This window comes from Ovis canadensis, chromosome 2 (assembly GCF_042477335.2).
Source record: "Ovis canadensis isolate MfBH-ARS-UI-01 breed Bighorn chromosome 2, ARS-UI_OviCan_v2, whole genome shotgun sequence".
NCBI lineage: Eukaryota > Metazoa > Chordata > Mammalia > Artiodactyla > Bovidae > Ovis > Ovis canadensis.
Genome location: NC_091246.1, coordinates 252,497,003 through 252,522,631, shown reverse-complemented (window position 1 = coordinate 252,522,631; position 25,629 = coordinate 252,497,003). Strand labels below are relative to the sequence as shown.

The window sequence follows — 25,629 nt, the reverse complement described above, 5'->3', positions numbered from 1 at the left end:
GACCCAGGGATCAAACCCAGGTCTCCCGTATTCCAGGCAGACGCTTTAACCTCTGAGCCACCAGGGAAGCCCCATCATAAACCATAGGTATACACAAAAAGAAAGGACTTACACACACACACACACACACACACAAAAACTTGTTACAAGCCATTTTTCTTCTAGGACCCAAACTTCCCCCACTGAAGCTTACGTTGAACCATATCAAACTGCTAATGATCACCCATTTCTGGCCTACAAAAAGTGCAGTTTCATATGGTTCAAGCTAATAGTTGTATAATTCAAGTAATTTTTAATAATGTCAGACATTTGCAATGTTTATCTTTATTTTATACCACCACCCACTCTTTAATATTAATATAAAGAAACATTTCCAAACATATGGGTAAATGGGTTGATGGGTCTAAAATTCACCTTTAGAATTTTCTAATCCAAAAAAAAGTAAAGAAACGCTTCTAAAAGAATGTGAAACAGTTAACAGAAAAAACAGCTAAAGCAAGTTTCACCATATTTAAGCCCAATTCTGAACGATGCGGCCAGGTTCTGCGCCCACTGCCGTGAGGGGACTTCTATGCCATAAATTCAAACAACTGGCAGAGAACCTTCACCGGGTCAGGAGAGCCAGAAGGTAAAGGCAAACCCTGGAGCGACTCTTTGCAGGAGGGTGTTGGGGGTGCAGTGGAGTCCGTCCCCTCCTGGAATCCCCCTCTCGATTCTGCCTGCCCTTCCACCGACCCGCTTCTCAGGCCAGCGGCTGAGAGGACATCTGCTTCCCTTTTCTGGCCTCAGGACAAGGCTGATTTATTCTGCGAAGTACCCTGATTCCTTGTGCCCAGGAGACAGGATCTGAAGGGCAGGAAGGCTGCAGGTGAAGGAGGCAAGAGGGAAGGTGCGTCTACAGAGGGTGGGGCTGTTTGTTTTTTTACGTATAAGCACATGTGTTGAAAATATCCAGACAAGTGTGTCTATCAAAATCTGTGAGGTGGGGGGAATAAGGCTGCTTTCACTTTCCAAGTTACACAGTTCTTTGTTGTTCAGATAGATAAGGGATTACTTCTATAGTCAGAAAAACACTAAGGAAAAGAGAGAATGGGAGATGTTTTGACTGACTTATCACTCCTCACTCAGCCTGCCAGCCCCTACTTCACCGTTCCCACGTGGCAGGATTTCTTGATTCAAACAGAGGGGAAAAGGGGGGTTCAGAAAAAGAAACCTTGTACCAGAGACCGCCAGGGCGGGGCATCCTGTGCCTGAGCCTTCTGCTGAGCTGGAGCGCCCAGCCCCTTTGGAGCAGCCTCGAGGGCAGGGCCGCCTATGGCAGCCAGGACTCTGACCAAAGACGCACTTACTGCCTCAGGGCACTGGCCTCGGGGGACCAACCCAGCTCTGCTAACACCAGAGCCGGGCTAACCAGGTGTCTCCTTAACTCGCCAAAACAACCCCCACAGGCAGGTCCCCGAGATCCACGGCCCTGTATTGAGGATGGGAAATGGAGCAATCGGAACGAAACTTCACGGGCCCTCCCTGGTGGCACAGTGGATAGGAATGCGCCTGCCAACACAGGAACAAACCCTGGTTCGGGAAGATCCCACACGCCGCAGAGCCACTGAGCCCGGGAGCCGCAAGTCCTGAGCCCAAATGCCTAGAGCCCGCGCCCCACGACCAGAGGAGCCTGCGCGTTGCATCCAGGGAAAGCCGCACGCAGCCACAGAGACCCAGTGCAGCCAAAGTGAGTTTAAAAATTCAATTTTTCAAAGAATGAGGCTTCACGAAGGCACGGGCTCTCTCGCCCTCTGGCGCAGAGGAGAGTCGCAAGCAGTACAGCTGGCGGAGGCAGGAGGGAAGCTCCAGGCTCAGAGTCGGGGCGTGATGGGCACGAGGCACTGTCCAGCCAATAAGCAGGTGGCAGGCCAGGTCGACCTCCGGTTCCAAGTCTGTTAGCCTGGAACAAGACGATGTTTCACGACCGAGGTCGGCGTCTTCCCCTCCCCACCTGGCACTCCTGAGCGTCCAGAGGGGGTTCAAGGCGGGCCTTTCACGGAGGTGCGCGGAGGGGCACGTGCGCGTGCCACGTGAGCTGGCCTCTGCCACGCCACCCACTCACCTCGCTCCTGAACTCCCAACACAAGCACGACTATTTAAAAAAACAAAACAAAACCGGATTTTCACTTAAGAGTTGCAAATGTTTAAGGAAGCAATCTATTTCTAAACCAGCCATTGCATAAAGCTGTAACTGAAAATGAGTGAGAATGAGGCAGACCCAAGTGGGAATTCTGAATTCCACAGTGAACTGCCAACAAACATAACTCCAAGTAAACTACGGAACCCTGCAGAGCCCCAGTGCTCTCATTTGTGAGACTAGAACACCTACTCCCCTGTGATCACTCCATTTACATGAGATAACACATTTACTTACGGTCCCGAGTACAACTGCTGGTGCACAGGGGTGTTCAAAAAACAAGAGTTATCGCCATTAATGACAAAATCATAAACCTGACTGCACACGAAAGCACTTTAAAAAGCCCATCTGGTCCAATATTCTCATTACAGACGGGGACACTGAGGTCCGAAGAGGGTAAGTAACTTAGGTAACTTCTGATTATCCAACACAGCACTTACCAAGGTGAGTACTCTATAAATAACAAGAGAATTCCAGAACAAACATCTACTTTTGCTTCACTGACTATGCTATAAAGCCTTTGTGTGAATCACGACAAACTGTCAAAAATTCTTAAAGAGATGGGAATACCAGAATACCTTACCTACCTCCTGCGAAACCTGTATGTAGGTCAAGAAGCAACATTTGGAACCGGACATGGAACAACGGACTGGCTCAAAATTAGGAAAGGAACACATCAAGGCTGTATATTGTCACCCTGTTTATTTAACTTATACACAGAGTACATCATGCAAGACGCCAGACTGGAGGAAGCACAAGCTGGAATCAAGACTGCTGGGAGAAATACCAATAACCTCAGATATGCAGATGACACCACCCTTACTGCAGAAGGCAAAGAACCAAAGAGCCTCTTGATAAGAGTGAAAGAGGAGAATGAAAAAGTTGGCTTAAAACTCAACATCCAGAAAACTAAGATCATGGCATCCGGTCCCAACACTTCATGGCAAATCGATGGAAAACGATGGAAACACAGAGACTGTTTTTTGGGCTCCAAAATCACTGCAGATGGTGACTGCAGCCATGAAATTAAAAGAGGCTTGCTCCTTGAAAGGAAAGCTGTGACAAACCTAGACCGTATACTGAAAAGCAGAGACATTATTTTACCAACAAAGGTCCATGCAGTCAAAGTTATGGTTTTTCCAGTAGTCATGTATGGATGTGAGAGTTGGACCATAAAGAAAAAGTTCAGTGCTGAGGAATTGATGCCTTTAAACTGTGGTGTGAGAAGACTCTTGAGAGTCCTTTGGACGGGAAGATCAAACTAGTCAATCCTAAAGGAAATCAGTCCTGAATATTCACTGGAAGGACTCATGCTGAAGCTAAAGCTCCAATACTCTGGCCACCTGATGCAAAGAACTGACTCACTGAAAAAGACCCTGATGCTGGGAAAGATTGAAGGCAGGAGGAGAAGGGGACGACAGAGGATGAGATGGTTGGATGGCATCACTGACTTGATGGACACGAGTTTCAGCAAGCTGCGGGAGTTGATGATGGACAGGGAAGCCCGCGTTGCTGCAGTCACAGTTGGATGTGACTGAGCGACTGAACTGATATAAATAACACCCCAAATGAAATGAGGTAGCCATCTAATCTGCTTAAAAATCACTTAAAGCAGATGCAGTGTAACGGTATTCTCTATGATTTCTATCTAGAATAAATGTCTTAATTAATGAAAATTCAACGTGAGTCAATATCCACCTGGACCCATGCGGACCCATACAGCAGCCAACAGCCACACGAGGTCACTAAGTTTACGTTCTCATTAAAATTAAATTAAGAATTAAATATCCAGTCCCCAATCACACTAGACGTATTTCAAGGGCTCAAGAGCCACAAAGTAGAAGTCAGTCAGTCGTGTCCGACTCTTTGCAACCCTGTGGGCTATACAGTTCATGGAATTCTCCTGGCCATTATACTGGAGTGAGTAGCCTTTCCTTTCTCCAGGGGATCTTCCCAACCCATGGATTGAACCCAGATCTCCCGCACTGCAGGCGGATTCTTTACCAGCTGAAGCATCAGGAAAGCCCCAAGAGCCACATGTGGCTAGTAATCAGAGGAGCGCACAGACATTCTGAGCAAACTCCGGGAGGTGGTGAAGGACAGGGAAGCCGGGCATGCTGCTCTTCATGGGGTCACAGAGAGTCAGACACAACTTAGCATCTGAACCACCACCACCACCCAGACAAAGAGCACTTCCAGCATCACCTTGATGCCCTTCTAGTTGTTAATACAGCTGCAGAAGGCCTTCTTGGCAATATATACCTTTTCTTAAACAGTGGATTTAGTTTCTTAAATCCTATTGTCTGCTAACAACACTACCAGAAGACAAGCAGGGAAAGACCTCAGCAGCCTTCTTTTTTTATGCAAATATGCACATTCCACGGAGCCTAATCTCCCTCAGAAAATTCACAACAGTATATCCTTGGGGGAAGGAGGGATGCTGAAGTCCGGAAAGCAGTGGGGACCAGGGACAGGTGAAACCGCGTCTTTAGTAAAGGAGTCCTGAGCAAACACATAATTTGCACCACTGCCCTCCATATTAATAAACAGAACTTTCTTCAAAACAGGTCCGCCAGCCCCTATTAGCCTCACTTACGCAGCAAAAAAGGGTAGGCATTACCTCTGCTAACCATCTGTGGTTTTGCAACAGGATGTGATTGGTGCACAAGCTAATTTCCTTCACGATTCTGATGCCACAGCACTCACGCGACCCCGTCGAGGCCCAGCGGAACCTCAGCCACCCTCTCTGCAGCCATGCCCACCAAGCTCCCAGCAGGCCAGGCTGCCACCCCGCCCAGGAGCCAGGAAGACAGCTCTGCAGCCTTAGTCCCGAGGACACGCACACGGGCCGAATCAGAGGCTGGACAGGACCTCCCCCCACGTGGTGTTCAGGCCCATTCGAGAAGCAAAGGCTGCCAGAACTGTCTCTAGAATAGTTCACCCTTTATGTAAAAAGTGGGGGAGGAACAGAATATTCGTATTTGTCTGTTATGTTGAAAAACACAAGGACAAAAAAAAACACAGCTACACAAAAACTCACCACTTTAGGTTTATAACAGAACTATTCATAACATCCCAAACCTGGAAACACCACCGAATGTCCATCAACTGGTGAATGGGCACACTGACTACCAACACCATGGGGTACTTACTACGGGTTCCCACTGGTGGCTCAGACGGTAAAGCGGCCACCTGCAGTGCAGGAGACCCTGGTTTGATTCCTGGGTAGGGAAGATCCCCTGGAGAAGGAAATGGCAACCCACTTCAGTACTCTTGTCTGGAAAATCCCATGGACAGAGAGGAGCCTGGTAGGTTACAGTCCATGAGGTCACAAAGACGCGGACACAAGTGAGAGACTTCACTTTCATTCCGGGATACTACAGAGCCCCACACAGCTCTAAAAAGGAACAAAACAGCAATACATGCAGCAACACGGAAATTTCCAAAAAAGAAACCACGCTCAATGAAATCGATCACGCACAAGCCTATGTACTACGACTCCATTTCTATGAAGTTACAGGAAAGGCGGAACCACAGTGAGGAGGCAGATCGGCAGTCGCCCCGGGGAAGGGGAGGGCGTGCGCTTTTCCAGAGAACTTTCTGGGGTGGGGGAACTGTTCTGTAACTTGACTGTGGGAGTGGTTATGGGATTATTAACAAAACTCATTAAGCTGGACACTAAAACTGGTGAGTTTTACTGTATGTAAATAACGCCTTAAAGAGACCTTAGAAATATTAGCAGTAGTTACCCAGGGCTCAAGGATTTGGGAAAGGGAGGGGCAAGCTGGAGGAGAACAGGAGTGAGATTTTTTATCACACAATGTTTTAGCCACGTATTTTTATTTCTGGAGGTTATGACTATATTGCCTTTTCCAAAACTGAGTTACAATTCTTTTCCAGCCAAATGCAAAGGAGGGCTTTGTACGCAGGCTCAGCTGGGCCACTGCGGTCCAACACTGGGTTCCTGTTGGAGGGTTAGACACGAAAGGCTTAAAGCAGGTGGGGGTGGGGAGGAGGAAAGGTCTGATCCAACAGGAGTCGTGGGTGGAACACTAGCCCTCTCGTCTCACTCGGGCACCAGGCCTCCTGCCCAGGTTAGAAAAACCACAGCCACCATTTCCCGGGCACTTCCTGTAACCCCGCTGCTACTCCTCAATTGGACAGCATCATCTCATTAGGGTAAATCAACACTATGAACGGAGCCCTCACTGCCTACTAGGTACCAAAGTTTCTCCAAAAGACCCGGTGATGAGGAACTGGTCCCAGAGAGTCACACGAAGCCCTGAGTGGTGCAGCCAAAAGTGGAGCAGCAAGAACCGAAACCCAGGCCGTCCGGCTCCAGAAGCCGAGCTTTACACAGCTGTCCAAGAGCCACTCTGCTCCCAAGACAGAGGCAACACTGAGGTCTACACCACGTGGGCTGAGGGCGGGCAGGGAACCCACCTCAGACACCACACGGCTCAATGCATCTGGCCTCCTTTGCAGTGAGGGAGCCCTGCCAGGAGGGCCTTAGATTCCCACATCAGGGAGATGGAGCCAGAAGGATGGAAGGGTCACAACCCTCCCTCTGCGCCCTCGAACAAGCTGCTTCCTTCCTCACTGTTACCGAGCAGTGACCACCGAAACCCAAATGAAAACAGGAAGCCCGTCTGAAGACAAACTGTTCCCGAACTTGTGTTTTAAAAGTCTCTACTTCTTTGAACAAATCAATTACACGTCCAGGTCAGAGTCCTGAGCTGCTGTCAGAGGGGCTAGAAACCACGGCAGCACCGCTGACCTGCATCCTTTCAGCTCCTGAGCCCGGAGGCGCCCGGTGCTCTTGAGTCCAGTGGGAAGCAAATGAGGCCAGGAGGCAAGAGGGGAACAGGTCAACATCACACAGCGGGTCAGGGGCCAAGACGCAATCAGGGTTCCAGGCTCCCGGAGCAGGCGCTCTTTCTGCCACTCGGGCACTTTCCAGAGCATGGTATGCAGGTCAGCGGGGTTTGAGAAAGGTGTGTCAGAAGGGATATGGACCAGTGCAGCTTAGTGGTTTACCTATTTTTAATACGCATGGGAAAAATATAACTAAGCACACCAAAAGTGTGATTTCATAGATGTTTCTGCTTCAAGTTGATTGAGGTTTTAGGCTCAAGACAATTTAAAGAAAAACATTTAGGCAGTCAAGTAGGGGAGCATGTCCTCCGCCATCCTGGCTCACTCCGGGGGCAGATTAGAGCAAGCAAGAATAAAAGGAAAGGGTGAGACAGAAAGAAGGGAGAATGGAGGAAGCCAGAGGACCAGCAGAGGTGCAGAGTCCTGCCGTGGTCCCCACAGGTGACCCAGCTCCTGCACCAGGCCCAGGGCCCTGCAGCAGAGGACAGAGTGCCTCGCTCCTCCCGTCCAATGCCCCATTCCTGTCGAGCCGACCCAGCCTACACTACACCCCAAACATGCTAAGGTCCAAACATCAAGTGTCAGCCCAGTCGGGGGAGTCAAGCTCCTGTACCCCCATGGCCCCCCTGCTCAAGAGACTACTGTCAAGGTGACCGCCCTCTGCTCCCTACCCGAGCCAGCTGTCAGTGTCTGAGCCCTTTCCCCGCCTTCTCTTCTGCTTCGAAAGCCCTAATTACCAGGCTGCTTTGGTCTAAAGGACAATTCGGATCACAAGTCTCCACATCAGCGCCAGAGGCTCAGCAGTGCGGCCGGAAACACTACAGGGTAGCAGAGCTCCCAGAGTGCCATCCGTCCCCACCCATGGGTCTGACGAGTGGGACTCTCGTCTGAAACCGCCGGGGAGGGATTTCTGTGGTGACCCAGTGGCTAAGAACCCGCCTTCCAATGCAGGGGGCGTGGGTTCAATCCCTGGTTCAGGAACGAAGACCCAACAGAGGCAAACCGACAAGCAGGACACAACAAAGGGCCTCGCCGTCGCGCTGCGGTCGGGCCTCCTCTGAGCGGCGAGAGAACACCGGTTCTAAGACAGGGAACAGTGACTTGCAAAGTCGCATCACATCTTCTCAGACGTTGAGACTCACTGATTAAGCAGAAAAATAAGTATCCAATACTCATAGGGATTATCCTTCGCTCCACACCACCCACCAACCAAAAAAAAAGAAAAAAAAAAATCAAAACGTGGAAGAACTCTACTAAAGTCTTCTTTATTTTGTAAGCATCCTCACTGTACCTACATCTCCCTCACCAGGCAGGCACAACACAGGCCACAATCCAGGCTTGCTGGGTAGCTGGCAGGAATCGTCGATTTATCTCTAACTCAAGTTCCACTCTGCAAATTCACCCACTCGCTAAAATGTATGCGTAACCCCCAAATCAATACTTGGGGCCACTGGCGGGGTCATCCAGACACACGCAGGGTGGAGAAGAATCCAGGCCACCCAACGCGCCCGACCCAGCCAAGTGTGAACGAGGCGACCTCTGCCCTTTTAGTTGCAGCTCTCTGCTGTAAACGGAGCACTTCTCACAACCTTTTAGCGCGACACTTTCCGCCTCGTTGTGGACTCTGTTGTTTAAAACGGCCCCGCGCAGTGCTTTCCAGTGTCCCAAGGATAGAAGGGCTGAGATGTGCTTACAGAGAAAACACGAGATGGACAGGCTGTCGGCCCTGGCTTCAATGATAACAAGTCATCAACATATATGAAGTGAGGTGTCCTTAGCAGAAACACACAGAAAACAGGGGGAAAAATTTTTTTTTTAATGTTTCACATTAGCTCATCTCAGAGCTGAAACTCATCTCAGAGCTGAAACTCACATCCTCTTTACCCACCTCTCCCTACTTTCCCCGACTCTTGACCCGTGACAACCAACTTTCTACTCTCTAGGAATCTGATTTTTTTTAAGAGTCCACACAGAAGTGATCCTACGCGATATTTGTCTTCCCCGGCTGTGTAACAATCAGGCGACGACAATCTCACCAGAGCACCCCAGGACGGTTCAGGGCTTGCTCGGCGTTGGTGGCGGCTTTACAGAATGAAAGCCCAAAGCAACGAGAACACTGTACACACTCGGGCGAGGAGAGCTGGCCCACACCTTCAGACACAAGCTCCTGGCGCAGCCAGAGCAGAGGAGGGGAGCAGCAGAGCTGGACAAAGACCCCCAGTGCAGAGCAGCACGCAGAGGAGACTCAGAAACCCCTACGCACCCGACTGTTAGAGTGAAAGCCGCTCAGTCGTGTCCGACTCTTTGCGACCCCATGAACTATCCAGTCCATGGAATTCTCCAGGCCAGGATAATGGAGTGCCTTTCCCTTCTCCAGGGGACCTTCCCAACCCAGGTATGGAACCCAGGTCTTCCGCACTGCAAGCGGATTCTTCACCAGCTGAGCCACCAAGGAAGTCCAACTCCAGGGTAATGGTTAACCAAGTGACCGTATTAACCAATTGAAATATTAGTCATTTCAAACGTTCTTGAAGGGTTCATAACAAGAAAATCTTATAGGGAAAAAAGCGTAATATAAAATTAACACAGGAGGACGCCTGATAGTCCAGAGGTTGAGAGTCTGCCTGCCAATGCAGGGGACACGGGTTCGAGCCCTAGTCAGGGAACTAAGGCCCCGCAGGCTCTGGGACAGCTAAGCTCGTGCACCACAACTGCTGAGCCCTGGCACTCTGGAGCCCGTGAGAGGCCAACGTGAGACAAGCCCCGTGTCAAGCAAAGATCCCACATGCGACAACTAAGAACCGGCATGGCCAAAAATCAAATAAACAAACACTGTGGAAAAATAACACAGACCAACATGAACTCAATCACAGGAAAACCTTTAAACTGTACAGAGACAAAGCTGCTGAACTGACATACCAAAAGGTGAAGAGCAGCTGTTGGCAGGGTAAGATTATGGGCAATTTTTTCCCTCCTTTTCTGTCTTTTCCAGCTTTTCTGTAATGAGCACATTATTTATTTGGCCATGCCATCCAGCTTGTGGGATCTTGGTTCCCTGACCAGGGATTGAACTGAGGGGGCCACAGCAACGAAAGTGCCAAGTCCTCAGCACGGGGCCACCTAGGAGTGCTCCGAACGTGCTCCTTTCGTACGAAAGAGAAAACAGGACAAAAAGCTTTCACAATGACGCCAGGTTCCAAAGGGATACCGAGCAGAGGGGATGCCTCCCCGGCCCCTGCCGCTGGTGCCCATGGCCATCCAGACAGCCAGGCCTCTCCTCCGCCAGCCCACAGGCAGCTTGGGCTGGACCCGCCTGTCTCTCAGCCCTGTGCCCCAGGCCTGGCACAGCACATAGCGCCCAGAGGCTGGGTTGGGGGATTGTGGGGGCGGGAGTGAGCACACAGCAAATGACACCCAAGGAAAGCAAGCCGCCTGCTGGGCTGCCGTCCGGTCAGGCTACAAAGGGTGCTGCAAGGGACCGGGCAAGAGTGCCCCCGGAGCCTCCCTCATGCGCAGCCCTTCCCTGCAAGGGGCCCCACCTCTGCGCCGAGCTCGCCCACCCTCCTGCCTCTGGGGACGCAATGCTGCCGTCCGGGTCCCTGAACGTGACTTCCGCATCCCGGCACCCGCTGTCCTCTGTACCCACCCCCGTCCTTCTGGCAAAGGAGGCTTCTTTTCCTGGACCTCTCCCCTGGGGGCCCTGCCCGACGGCCCCCAGCCGAACACCTCCTTCAGGGCCCCGGCACACACCCCTGCCCACCACGGTCTTCCCTCCCCCGGGGTCTTCGGAGGCCCAGAGACAGGAAGGCACAGGACACCGGCGGTCACCAGCATCAGCTGGTCCACAGACGCGCCACCTCCCACATCCACAGTCACTCAGGTTTGTTTAACGTGTACTTTCTACTCAGGGCAATTAATATTAGGCTTCCACTTGTGGTAACGACAAAGCTTCCCCTTAAATAACTCCTTTTTTCCCTTTCTTTAAAAATACTCATTTATTTGGCTGTGCCTACTCTCAGCTGTGGCACCTGGGACCTTTAGTTGCAGCGTGTGGGATCTAGTTCCCTGACCAGGGATAGAACTCTGGCCCCTGCATTGGGAGCACGGAGTCTTAGCCACTGGACCACCAGGGAAATCCTTCCGCTTAAATAATTTAAGTTGAACAGATGAGGCAATTCAAAGAAAACCGAACAGTTCTATATGGAGAGAGAGGCAGCAAAACCATCTAAAGGCAAACACTAGATTGGGCTACTCTGCAGGAAAGCAAACAGCACTCTCAACTGGTCAGATCAGAGGGCCCCAACGGGCAGCCAGGGAGGCAGAAGCTACGGCAGCTCCCAGAGCAAAGCGCCGGGAAGGCTGGGTGCAGAGGAAAACGCGGGTCCTCTTCAGCCCCGCGGTCCCACTCCTGAGGAGTCAGCTGAAGTGACTCAAAAGGAGGGGAGACAAATACACACAACACACATTTGCGTGTGTGCGATAAACATCACTCCCACCCAACAGACACCCCGCCGCTCTCAACCCTCCTTTCTTTCCACCTACAGTACTTTCTACCTATCTACTTCCTGTCTCTCAACCTGCACTCATTTTCTCCAGCGTTTCGTCACTGCAACTCACATCTCCTGTGTACACTGCAACACAACAGGAGCTCTCCAAAGGCCCCGGGTTTGAACCTAGATCTGCCCGCAGATCTCTCCTTTAACTCAGGGTACTGACTTCCTGGGGCTCCCCAGGTGGCTCAGTGGTAAAGGGTCCGCCTGCAACGCAGGAGACGTGGATTCCATCTCCGGATCAGGAAGATCCCCTGGAGGAGGGCATGGCAACCCACTCCAGTATTCCTGCCCGGAGAATCCCACGGACAGAGGAGCTAGGTGGGCTACAGTCCGTGGGGTCGCAAAGAGTCGAACACAACTCAGTGACTAAACAACAGGAACTCAGCAAGGTCACGTTGAAAAGTGTGGTCTTTCCCTGCGTCACTGGACAAGCACATTCAAAGACGAGTTTTCAAACAGGCCTGAGTTTCTGTGGCAGAAAAGACAATGGCCTGCTCCAGGGCGTGGAGTCAATTCCAGAGCGTTCAGACGGAGGACCCTAGTCCCAGTGCCTGGGGACTCACGGTGAGATCCAGATGGGATCCAGACGAGCCACCGGCACCGTGTGAGTGATGAAACTCCACAACACGGCAGAGATGAAGGGCAGAGGCTTCAACTGCAGAGCAGCTGGGTGCAAGTCCGGACTCTGACGCTGATTAGCCATCTGAAGAATCTCTAAATTCACACAACGTATAACTTACCTATGGAGAAGGCAACGGCAACCCACTCCAATACTCTTGCCTGGAAAATCCATGGACAGAGGAGCCTGGTGGGCTGCAGTCCATGGGGTCACTAGGAGTCGGACATGACTGAGCGACTTCACTTTTACTTTTCACTTTCATGCATTGGAGAAGGAAATGGCAACCCACTCCAATATTCTTGCCTGGAGAATCCCAGGGACGGCGGAGCCTGGTGGGCTGCAGTCCACGGGGTCGCTAGGAGTCAGGCAAGACCGAAGCAACTTAGCAGCAGCAGCAGAACTTACCTAAAGTCCTAAATTCACAGGACTTCATGCTTAAGGAAAATTCAGGGAACTAACAGGACAATGCATGTCAAGCGCTAAGTAAAGTGCTAAGTGACAGCTGTTCCTGCCACCCTTTCCTTACTCACTCCGAGGGCCTGCTCAACGCTTCAGCTGATCTGGAATCTGGCTGCACTTGTTCCAATACACAGCCCATCACCTGAGGCTTAGAAATCTTGTTTTGTCTTTTTTTCCTTTCCTTAGAGATTCTGCCATGTGATGGAATTCACCTCAGAGTTTCAGCAGTTAATCCAATGCTTCACAAGGACGTGAGAGCAGGAGTCTGGCCTCACAGAGCACTCTGAGCTCGCCACAGAAAGGTCCAATGCTATTTCCATGTCCACGTCCTGGGAATTAGTCACCCAATGGGCGGGCCCTTCCTTGGGGACCACAGCAACCAGTTCTTGTCTGTTATTTTCAAGAAATGCTTCCTTAACAATCACTGTGCACCAAGCAGATTCCATGAAATCGAAATAAAAGCAGGATCCCAGAGTAAAGTCCCAGGGAGCTGCTGTGTGCTCTCCGTCAGAATTCAGCAAGTTCAGAAACCACAATCCACCATATGCAAATACTCAATCATTATGTTGTACACTTGATACTAATAGATGTTGTCTGACAATTGTACTTTGATTTTAAAAAAAAAGCTCAATCTCCTTCTTAAAAAAAAAAAAAAGGTGGTGGGGGGGGAAGAAACCAATAGTCCATCAGCACAAAAGTCTTATAAAGCCAGCTGTATGGGACGCTGGAGGACAAGGAGCTCTAGCGGGCCATGACATAAACACCCGTGGAGGAGGTTATTTAAAGGACGGAATGAAGAAATCACGGTGGATAAGGAATTGGGAAGATTGGACCTATTTCCCAGCAATACCATCGAGTGCCCGACAAGCTGACCGGAAGTCACGGAGACCCTGCCCGTGCTGTGGGTGGCCGGGTGCTGACAGCAAGCCTGGCACTCGAAGCTCCCTGAGGACGGCAGCCTCGCTCAGCACACACGTACGGGCTTGCCCCTCGCGGCTGGCGCGCCCCGCCGTCCGCCGGTTCTCCGGGAGCGCTGCGGTCGTTACAGCCCATTTCTCACTCCGGCCCCGGCGGCAGGGTGGCTCTGAGTCCCCATGCCCGCTTGCTCACGACAGCTGCGCTATTTCAGAGTCCACGTGGACATGCCCAGGGGCGAGGAGACGGTGCAGGGAGGAGCAGAGGGAGCGGTGCCCGGGCCTCAAAGGGGAGGCCACACCTGCCATGGGGCGGCAGTTCCCAGCAGGACGTGAGGCTCCCTGCAAACAAAGGACTGCGGCTACTGCACGCCCGCCCAAGGCTCCAGGGCCGATGGCGCGGACGGGCACACCGCGGGCAGCTGGCTCGATGGCGCGGGCAGCTGGCTCGATGGCGCGGACGGGCACACTGCGGGCAGCTGGCTCGATGGCGCGGACGGCCACACCGCGGGCAGCTGGCTAACAGTCCGCTTCGAGCTGCGGAAGGCTTAAACACTGCTGAAGGACGCTTGGTAGATCTTCAGAGGAGAAAACCTGTACGTGAAAAGGCACCCTCGGGCCAGCCTCCAGTACGTACTGTGGGCAGGATTCTGTCATCAGAAGGATGGAGTTTAAAGGCCACCCCTGCCCTGACTAGCTGTGTGATCCTGTACAAGGCTCACTACCCGCTGAGGCCTCCATCTTCACAACTGCACAGCAGGGTCAGGACCAGGGTCCGGGGAAACGTGACAGGAGACGGTGCCCACGACGCTCAGCACAGAGAGGCTGACATCATGCAGGCCCCTGCGCGCGATAAACCCTCTAAGCCAGCGTTCGGAGGGCGGCCCAGCTGGAGAGCCAGCCCTGGGGACGCTGGAGGTCAGGACTCGGCTCGGGGTCATCAGGGCACCAGCTTAGACTTAGGGTATTCCTTAGTACAGGGATTTCTAGAGCCATCCAATTATCTTCCCAGTGGACCGGTGCTAAGTTGCAAGACAAAAGATGAGATTCCTATAGATAACAAGGTGTCTTCATATGAGGCTTGAGCTACAGCACTGACATGTATTATTATTTATTCCTCTGAGAAGAGGAGGAGATTGCGCCCATTTCACTGATGAGGAAAAGTTAAGGCTCAGAGAGTAAGTAGGTAGTTTGAGCTCACACCGTCCCTGAGAAGCCAAGATTCAGGAGTCTCCCTTCCACTATGCTACACCAGGCTACCTTCCAATGATCATTTTTCCCTCCATTTTCTTTTATTGTCCCTCCTTCTTATACTCCTAAACCCCAACACTCCACACACGTTAAAATCACGTCCTTAAAAATCAAACATGAAATCCCTGAGGCAGTGAAGTCTGGCAGGCCTGCAGAAGTTCACAAATGCAACACTGCTTAGTGGCAGCTGAGAGCCCCTGTGAAAACCTGCCACCTTCAGAAAAGGAGAAAATAGATCAGAACATCCAGGGGGTGTGGGGGGACGAGGCCCACTGATTAGCACCCTGCCCTGCTCCCCTCACAAGCGCTGGGTGCTGTATGTAACTGGCGCCCCAGAGTTGGCCACTCATGCCGAGAAAGAAAAAAAAAAGTTAAGCCATTTTCCAGAGGAGTGACTTATATTATAACCTGGAACAAAAGGACCATTTCCAGCAACCTGCTCCTGGAGAGGCAGGTGCATGCCTGTGAGGCCTGTGCTAACAAGGGTGTGTTTCCAGTGAGCTCTGGGAGAAGGAATGCCTTCTCTGGGAGACTAACAAAAACAGAGTCCGAACTCCTTCCAACACAAAGCAGAGGGAGTTTCCACATCGCAAGTCTCTTTCGGCTCTAAGAGCACGCCAAAAATCCATGTCACTGATAATAATACAGTATTATTAATAATAGTAGTCAATGTCATCCTGTGTCTGGCTTTACATGCATTAACTCATATAATCCTCGTAAAACCCATCAGAAATATCCCACCATTTCACTGTGAGACAAACTGAGGCAGACAGCGAAGACAGCTGCCCAAGGCTACAGGTTCGGACCAGGACCTTGGCGGTCCAGCTCCAGAACCTGCCCCTTGATGACCTGGACTCTGGAATCTGACCTCCAACTCCAAGGACGGTCAGCTGTGTGGCCCTGGGCCAAGTGCTCGGCGCCCCCACGTACAGAGATACAGCAAATGCTGGCAGCGTCAGGGCCCCCTTTCCCACACAGCCCCGATCCCCCACCACTGGACCCTCCAGTCTTCGGCACCAGGAGACCCAACCCCACAGGCCTGCTCAAGGTCATGCAACTACTGGAACAGTCAGCACGGTCTTTCCCCGCAGGTTCCCAGGCACCCTGACCCGGTCTGTGGCGCCCAGGCTGGGACGGGCCTCACAGGGAAGAGCCCAGGGTCCCCACAGAGACCAGGACGTGCACACCTACAGCACGATGGACGACAAGTGCTGCCCAGAATGCCCAGGTGCCCCCTAAGGAGGGCAGATGAGATGCACCTACCACCTGAAGGCTCAGCAGGCATCTTTCTGAAAACAGACCACAGCTCAGGAGGTTCCAGCTGCTTTCATTTTCAACACCCTGAACCAAAGAGCCCTCCGAAAAAGTTTTTTTTTTTTTAGTATTTACTTTTTCGGCTATGTCAGGTCTGAGTTGCGGCACTCGGATTCGAAAGTCGCGTCCCATGGGATCTTCCGCTGCAGTGCACAGACTCTAGAGTTGCGGTGCTCAAGCTCAGTAGCATGTGGGATCTTGCCACCGCCCCCCTCAACCCCTGCCAGGGCTTGAATCCAAATCCCCCACATTACAAGGCAGACTGTTAGCCACCAGGGAAGTCCCAACCCTCTTAACTTCTAACCTAAACTCAGACTTCTTCAGCCACCGTGGCGGGACCTGCAGGTGAGCCCCATGGCCCCGGGTTCCTCATCTATAAAATAAACATCCTGGTGGATCCACGCATGAGACAGGCCGGACCACAGGACTCACCCGACAGGAGCGGGGTGGGCTGGATCCGAATGCCGGCTTTGGCACTGACTAGCCGGGCCCCTTAGGCAAGTTACTACAGCTTTCTGAGCTTTATCTGCAGGAGGAAACAGACCTCACAGGGCTGGGGCTGAGAGTCAGAGAGAGTGACTGCATCCAGAGGAGACCAGGGCAGAAGGGAGGCGGCTCTGTGACTGAGTCCGGGAGGGAGACCTGATAGCACATGGGAGGGATGCTGCACCTCCGTTCCCTGCTCCTCGAAACCAAGTCAGAGGCCTCAAAACCCAGGACTATCGGGGCTCCACACCCCCACGGCTGCAACAGATCTGGAGACAGGAGCTGTATGGAGGAGGAACAGAAGGAAGCAAGGACGGCGCACGTCAGAAAATCTGAGTGAGACTTCCCTGGTGGTCCAGGGGTTAAGACTGCCTTCCAATGCAGGGGCGCAGGTTCCAGCCCTGGTCAGGAAACTAGATTCCGCCTTTGCCGTGTGATGTGGCAAAAAGAAAAGAAACTCTCACAGAGCCAAGTACCTGAAGCGGGCCAGCCCGGCCGCTGCTGCGTTCGCATCCAGCTCCAGGAACCGCGCGCTGACCAAGCTGTGCTCAACAGAGATGCGAGGGGCTGATAAAGTAAACGAAGCCTCGGGTCAGACCGAGACAAACCCAAAGGAGCTCCTTCGGGGGCCACGGGGTCTTAGATAAGACCTCCGCAGGAGCATGCAGCGAGTAAAACGCTCGTCCTCCCAGCTCCTGGGCCCAGGACTGCCCGCAGGAAGCCTGTCCACACAGAAGCAAATGTAACTCTTCAGGGCCGAAGACTCATGGAGACGCCTCGAGTGGCAGCGGGCCCTGTGAGCAGGCCACACCCGACCTGTCTGCCTCTCTCGCCGCCACTGACAAGGGGGAGAGAGCCCCTGGTACCTCCAAGGGGACGCTGCTTGTCACGGACCCCGGCAGAAAGAATCTTGACAGGACCCTCACTTTTTACACTGAAGATACTTCACTTAGTACCTATAGTGAGTCCTCCACCCAAATCTGATGGAAACCTCTGAGATGGTAAGTCCAGGCGATGCTAAACTAACAATGATTTCCGAGCTGATCCTAACTCAGAAGGGTCCTGCAAGTTCCGTGCTAGAAGAGGAAGCTTTGCGGAGCGGTTTAAGCAGTGGGTGGAAACGGCCGGGCCGAGCCAGTGGACACGCGCGCTCGCGATCTGCAGTGCAATAAGAGCTTCGCGGGGAGAAAGCATGGGGCTGGAAGGCCCTCCGATCGCCGGGCAACGACGAGGGCCTCTGCCTCTCTGGGGTCTCCGCAGAACCAGAGCCACTAGCACTTTGCTCCCAGGCGGCCTGGAAGTTAAGTGAAACACCACCTCTCAACCATCGTCGTTAGTAAAATAATCAGTCCCACTGTACCGGGCACCTTCTACCCTTCCACGTGCAAACTCACTCGATCCTCACAATAACCGCCGCGGGGCAGGTGGATGTAACAGCCAGGGCTGCTGCGGCCTTGGAAGAAACAGCTGCAGAGGAAAGTTCCTCTCAGAGGTGTTCAGAGCTGCCTGAAATCGGGGGTGGAGGGGGGCGTGGCGGGGGGACCAGGTGATGGCCCAGTTGGGCACAATCTCAGAGCAGCCGGTTTTCATCTGCCTCCTCTGCTTAAGAGCCACCTTCTAGTAGGTCTGACTATTGGGCGAGCAGCCAGGGGATGAATGACCTGATGGAAAAAATCACGAGGGACAGAGGCGCCTGGTACCCAGAGCTCAGGCCCTGGGGGCTGATGGGCAAGGTGATGCCGGGGATGTGAGGGTCGCACAGGCTGAGTGGGAATCGGTGCCACCGCAGAGGCAGAGAGGGCTAGGCGGCTGGGTCCCTGGGCTAACCAGACCGAAACCCCAGTGCAGGCATGAGGAGGGTATCAAGGTTTTGCAGACACCACTATCTAGGATTTAAACTGCTCAGAAATAGCTGTTGGGTCAGTGATAAAGCATCCTGTCCAAATGCTTGAACAGGGCAGCTCCAGGACAGGTTTCCCGCAGCCCAGACACGATCAATCACGACCGCGCACAGCTTTCCTATCTTCATCTTTCTCACCCACCCCTTCCTTTTCCCTCCCAGCAGCCACTCGGCGGGCCAGGACCCTGAAAACCTCGCAGGGTGATGCTTGTAAATGCCTCCCTCCCAGCTGCACACCACCACCAGATGCCTCTTCCTAAAATACCACGACTCTGCCAGCCTCCTCCAATTTCCACCTGCCCTGTCAAAAATCTAACTTGGCTCCACGCTGTCCCAGATCAAATGCAAACCCCTTAGCTTAGCAACTCAGGCACTCCGCAACTCCCTCCCGAGACCGAAGCTCCCCTACCCTGGCGTGCACTCTGCAGTTGGTCCCCAAATTCGCCAGGTGACCGTCACCCTGACCTCTGCTCTTGTTCCAGGCCCCTGCACCCCACCCCTTCTTCTCCACCTGGTCATGGTCTCTCAGGGCCTCACCCCACCCCATCCCCACCAAAGCTTCCTGGGGAGCAGGCAGTGGATTGAGAGGCAAGCCCGCGGGGATGGGCAGACGCGTGACCCGCTGAGTCTCTCCTCTTACTACTTCCTTCCGGCTGCACTTAGCTTTCTGGATGCACCTGGCCTCCCCTTCTGGACCCGAGCGTGGGGATCAGGGCAATTCATGTCCTTACCGCGGAGGGAACAGGACAAGGCAAACGACGAGCACCGCTACCATGTGCTGTGCGCCAAGCACTGGGTTAAGCACATCGCCAGGTCCACCGCTTTCTCCCCGGATCCCTATAAAAAGCCACCCTCACTCTGCCTGTTGAGGCAGAGTAGGATCCTCGCTTCGGTCACATACTGAGCTGCAGAAACAGGACTCCTCACCCATGTGCCGAACCCCAGAGCCCACGTCCTGGGGAGCAGGCCCCTCTCAGTGCCCACCACTAGTCCATTCTACGTCTATGAGGCGCTCATCAAGTGCCAGGAGGCCCATGCGAGGTGTGGGTTCTTGGTGGGACCCAGACAGACAATGTGTCTGCCCTCGAGGAGCTCACAGGCTCACAGGTGTGGCACAAAGCACAGACTCCGTTCACAGGGGGCTCCACCGGGCACAGACCAGGTACCTAGAGCCCGAGACACAGCATCAGGCCATGATAACATGCAGTACCCGGAGCACACAGCGCCTGGTCCTCTGCGGTGGAACAGAGCCTCAGGCCCTGCCAGCAACGTGCTTTGTTCAAGACACAGCCCAAAGCCAAACAAACTTCATATCTGCCTTCACCAGGCTGGAAGGAGTGGAGGAAAGGGGTCTACCTCGGAAACCAGAAAACTTGGTTCCTCCACTTAGTAGCTACGGACAGACGAACCGCTCACCTCTCTGACGCCCATCTGTTAAATGGTGACAGCGATAGCCACGATGCATATTAATTATGTGCCAGAAAGCACCTGAACAGTATTAACTCATTTAATCCTCATAGAAGCCTTACGAGGAGGTACTGTTCTCCCAAAGGCTGTCTGGCTCCTGAGTCTTAACTTTTTGCATGCGATGCTGCCTCCCTCCTAAGGCTGGATGGACCTGCCTGGTGGGGGTGCTGCAAGAGGCCCAGGGCTCCCGCAGCGGGCAAGCCTCCACCTCCTCACCCCAGAGACCTGATCTCTAAAAGTCTAGATTCAGAAACGGTATGGCTCTTACTGATCTTTTTTTTTTTAATTTGGCTGCACCGGTATCTTAGCTGCAGCTCTTGGGATCTTGAATCTTCGTTGCAGTGTGCAGGATCTTTAGTTGCGGCGTTGTAGCTCAGCTGGAAAAGAATCCACCTGCAATGCAGGAGACCTGAGTTCGATCCCTGGGTTGGGAAAATCCCCTAGAGAAGGAAAAAGGCTACCTACTCCAGTATTCTGGCCTGGAGAATTCCATGGGTGCAAAGAGTCTGATACGACTGAGTGACTTTCACTTCACGATCTCTTAGCTGCAGCTCGTGGGATCTACCTGACCAGGGATCAGGGATGGAACCCAGGCCCCCTGCATTGGGAGTGTGGAGTCTAAGCCCCTGGACCACCAGCCAAGTCCCTCGCTGGTCTTATCCAAGTGTGTTTGTGGGTGACGCTGCACACTTTGGACATCCATGTCCCTTTCACTGGCAGAATCCTCCACAAGGAGAAATGGGACCAGAGTCTGTACGGGGGTCCCTGGTGCTCGCCATTTCTTAGGAACCGAGTGAATGTTTGGCACAGGGGATGGGTGGACCCACCACTCACACCAGTCACTCAACCTCTCCAGTGTCCATCCGGGGATGAGGCAAGACCTAAGCCAGGTTTCTGGATGACGGCCAATCCTCAATCAGTGGTCGCTACCCAGAAGAGAAGGGCTGGATTTCCATGGCACGAGGTTACCTTCCCCGCTGGGAGAGCTTCCGGTCTGCAGGGGACAGACCGTGGGGCCAGTGCCGTCTCAACGGCGGGTGCACACCTCAAGGCCAGGGCTGAAGCCGGGCACAAGCTCCACCCTTCTCTTAAGTCTCACACATCATCTCACGCAAGTGTGTTCACAGCTTTATTAAACGAGGCTCTGCTTCCTCAAACTTCAGGTAAGAGTGACGTGCCTTCCGGCCAAGTAACGCAAGCTGCGAAGGCGTGGACCCCGTCCGTCTTGTCCCCAGCACACAGAGCAGCACAGAGAGAGCCCTCACACACACGCTGTGCGCAGTGTGTTAATCTCTCCCGTTAGCTTCCGGCACCCCCTCACACCTCACTCTCTGCCTGATGGCATGCATTTCCCCGTCTAAGAAGCAAGAGTCTCAGTGTTCAAAGGACCGGCCCAGCCACCATTTCCCTGTGCGGTCAGTCATCTGTCCCCTCCCCTCCCCCAAGGAACATAAAAGAATAGGACTTCCGGGTTATAAACAGGACTATCTGCTTTCAATCAGATGATTTAGCATCTCCTTAACCTCAAGCCAACTGATCCATCGTGGGCCACTTTTTCGAAGGATTCCACCAAAGAACATCCAGCTGGGTTGAAATGAACAAGGCTGTACATACATGTGGGGTCTGAGCTGTGTATCTCACCTACAGGAGAAGACCAACCAAGACACCAAGAGTATTGTTTCCCCTTGTCACAGTACAACAGGCTTCTCTCCTCTCCTGTCAGGCCAAACCATGTGGGAGCTGGAGGGGCAACTCCAGGGGGGCCCGGTGCATCCCCGCATGCTGCAGCCCCGCCACCCAGCACCAAAATCGTAACTCTAAATCAACAATAGCTCCTACATTAGAAGTTAGAGCTGCGCAAGGAAAAGTGCTCTGAAACTATAAAGCGCTTACAAGAGTGAGATCATTACCTGCTAAGAGAAGGCAAAGAAATTCTATTTGCCTATGCATTTATAACTGATGCCAACAAAAATCATGGCATTTTCTCCAAAGTCCAAAGTAGTTTAGATTCTCAAACTGCTGTTCCCTCCTAAGTTAGATAACTGAGAACTAGCTGGTTTCTCTACCATCAAACCTACTGAAAATAAAAAACAGAGTATGCAACCCTGCACCACCATTTCTGCCCTGTCCCAACTGGTCTATGTTGGTTTATTAGTCAGAATATTCAAGCAGGGAAGAAACTGAACAATAAGCAGTCAGAAATTACTTACAAGCCTAGGGGGATACTAAGAACAAGTTATTAAGACCATGAGTATGAAATCCAAACAGCCAAGTTCAAGACACGCCCCCAAAGGGAACACCCCAAGCTGCTTCCTTCAGTGCCAGGTACCGTTCTAGGCCCCAGGGATAGACAGGCAAAACAAAAGACAAAACTCCCTGCCCTGAGAGAGTTCACGTCAAGCAAGCCTGCATCACCACATCACTGTTTCACTATGAAATGATATCCCTGTGCAAACAACCAGGACCATGTCAGTAGCCAGCAAGTGCTGCTCCCCCCTCCCCATCTCTGAGTGACCATCCTCACTGTTTCTAAACAGTGTCCTTCACATCCTCAGCACACAGACAACCTGGGACAATGGGGAGGATGCAGTTAGAGCCTTCTGTCAACTAGACAGCATCTTTAGTTAAGTTATCCCACCGTCTGGACCTCAGCTTCTTCACCTGTCAAATGGGGACAGCAACTGCCTCACAAGGCCCCTAGCAGCCCCACCCACCCTTCCAGAAAAGGCCTTTTCCCACCACTCCTCCCATGATCCTTTCAGATTATCTAAGTAAGACCCAAATACAGCATGCTCAGAAGCCTCAAGTATCATCCAGTCCCTTCTGGGTCATTACAGGCATCCTTCCATCACCTCTGGGGCTCAGGCCAAGGCAAGATGCTCCCCACTGCACCCAACCCCCACAAAGCCAGAGATGCTGCGGTGAGCAGGTCCACTGGCCACGCCAACCCTCCTCCCCGCCTCTGCCCTAACAGCAAATGTACAAAAGCTCCCTCTGAGTCCTCACCCAAAACTGTCCTGGAGTAGTCCTTCCCCACCCAGGCCTGGGTGGGGTTGGGCCACCTCCCCTGCAGTCAGTTCTCCACTGATGCTATCGGAGAAGGCCAATCACAAGGACCACGTTTTTCATCATCACCATACAGGAAGGCGTTAAGAAAAAACCCGAGCTGCTCTGAATTAGTCACCCTAGTTCAGCAGCAACATCTCTTCCTTAAACAAGGAACCGAGAGCCTCAAAACCCTTTGGGGCCCAAAGTCCACATGCAAACATCTGCCTGCCCCCGGCCTGAACACTCAGTCCCCTCGCCCAAGGCTCCTTGGCCACTTGAGGCAGAAGCCCTCTGGCCCTTCCAACCTGGGTGCTGGGCCTGCCCGCCAAGAAGGTTCCAAAAGTGGAGGGCTGGCCGACGGGGGGGCCTAGGTGAAATCTCAGGCCAGTCACAGCGCCGAGCAGCCGCCTTCATTACCAAAACAAACAGCAGAGCGGAGCCAGCGGCGGCTCACCTGGTCCGAGGCACCTCCATAATCTGCAGTTCCAACCTTCACGAGTTGACAGTTGAGGGGGAAAGGGAGGCTGCGTCTGCAGGGGTGCATCGTGTCCGGGCCGTCTGCTGGCCTCGGAGCCCGGGGGAGCCCCCAAAAGCGGCAGCCTCACAAGGGCGATTGTGCGCTCATCCTCGGCCCGCGGCTCCCCCGCCCTCACCCCTCGGCTCGCGCGCACACCCCGGGCGCCCTGCGGACCCCGGCAGAGCGCTCCGCTAGTCCCGCGCCCCCCGGCGCCCAGGCGGCGGTCATGGGGGAGGGCCCGCGGCGCGCCGCGCTGCCTTCCGGGCACACTGATGCCCGCCCTGCCCTCGCCCGCTCGCTGCCAGGAGCAGCACCGCGCAACCCCGGGATCGCGTCCCCACCCGGGCCGGGGGGCGCCCCTCGTTTCCCACGGGCGGCAAAGAGGGCGCGCCCCGGGAGGAGGTGAGGGGACCACCTGGGTCGGGGCCCCCGGGCGGGGGGCGGGCCCAAGCCCAGGACAGAGTGGAGCTGACGCAGGCCGAACGGTGAGAAGTCCAGGGAAGGGGGACGGCGGGCGCGGAGGGGGTGACGTCCGGGCGAGGGCCCGGAGCGCAGGAGTGCGGTCCAGACTTGAGACCGCGGAGGAAGGAGACGAGCCAGGCTGAGGCCGCGGAGCGGAGGGAAGCAAATGTGGGCTGGAGTCATGGAGAAGGGGCGAATGGGGATCCGGACTGAGGCCATGGAGAAGGGGGGGCGGGGGGACTGAGGCCATTGAGAAGGGGGCAGAGGCGACGGAGAAGGGGGAAATTGGGGGTCCGGACAGAGGCCAGGGAGAAGGGGGGGCGGGGGGACTGAGGCCATGGAGAAGGGGGGACGGGGGGACAGAGGCCTAGCCTGGGCCGGAGGAGGAAGAAAAGACAGCCCAACCTGGGCCGGAGGGACAGGGGATGGGGGCCTAGGCCGGGCCGGTCCGGGGGGAAGAGGGACCACGCCTGGGTGTCCGAAGGGGGTGCCCGGCCGGGACCACGGGTCCAGATCTGGCCCCGGCTACGGGAGAGCGCAGCCTGGACTCGGACATGGAGTCCAGCTGGAAGCAGGGGTGGGGGCCGGGGTCGCCCCCAGCCGGGCCTCCTCCCGAGCGCGGGAGGGGGTCCCCCCCGGGCTCCGGGCGCGCCCCTCCCCCACCCGGGGAGCCCACCCTCAGCGGGCCGGGCCCGGCGGCGGGAAGGGTCCGAGCCCCGGCGGGGCCCCGGGCCGGGGGCCATCGGGCCTTTACCATGGCGGCGGCGGCGGCGGCGGCGGCGGCGGCGGCGGCGCTCCCGGTCCCGGCGTCTGTGGCTCTCCCCCCCGCTGCAGGGCCCGGCGCTTCCACTTCCCCGGGTGCCCGAGAGTGAACATCCGGGTCAGCGCCCCCTCCCCCCGCGCCGAGCCGCCGCCGCCGCCGCCTTCCTTCCTTCCCCGCCCCGGCCCGGCCCGGGCCCGCCCCCCACGCCGCCGGCTCTCGGCCAATGAGCGCGCAAGGTCTCGGCGATCGCCAAGTATGGAGCGCGGCGAGGAGGGGCGGGGCGCCGAACCCGGAAGCGAGGGGCGGGGGTTGCGAGGGGCTGGTCCTGTTGAGGGGCGGGGCCTGCGTGCGGGGATGCGGAAGGCGCTGGGAGCCCGAGCGGTCAGCCGCCACCCCCACCCCAATGCACGCGCTCGCCCCTGCGGCGCGCCCGGAACTGGTGCGGCCGGCGGGGCAGGCCCGGCCGGGAGACACGGCGGGGCGAGCGATCCCCGAGTGCATCCCCCGCGCTGCCGCTTTTTGCTGCGTGTGGGACCTGCAGGCAGTCGCTGCGAAAACGGGGCCTCGGGCCACATTCCTCTCTGAGCAGCCAGCACGCACCGAGCCTGGGGTGCGGCCCCGAAGATCGCAGGGGTGAACGGGACATAACGATCTTTCCCGTGCTCCCGAGGATGCTGTCAGCACCACCCAGGCAGAAATGAGAAAATCCGGCACGAGAAACGTCACATGTTAAGAGGAGCGCCCGCCCATTTGCCCAGGGGGGGCTGCTTCATTCCGCACAGGGACTCAAATGTTCTTTTTCCTTCGCTCAACAAGTATTTA

The 25,629-nt window shown here is 54.5% G+C and overlaps 1 protein-coding gene across 4 annotated transcripts in view; it reads right to left on the bottom strand.

The window, feature by feature from the left end:
- Positions 1–24,976, bottom strand: part of CAPZB (capping actin protein of muscle Z-line subunit beta) — a 137,999-nt gene extending 113,023 nt beyond the window's left edge. The window contains exon 1 of one of the 4 annotated variants that reach the window (XM_069579224.1): positions 24,799–24,976. In XM_069579224.1, the coding sequence (XP_069435325.1) occupies positions 24,799–24,801 (3 nt within the window). In that variant the 5' untranslated portion in view covers positions 24,802–24,976. Of the gene's footprint in view, positions 1–23,519; positions 24,226–24,798 lie in introns of those variants that run through there. The other 3 variants (XM_069579225.1, XM_069579222.1, XM_069579223.1) reach the window with 3 other exon arrangements.
- Positions 24,977–25,629: the final 653 nt, after the last annotated feature.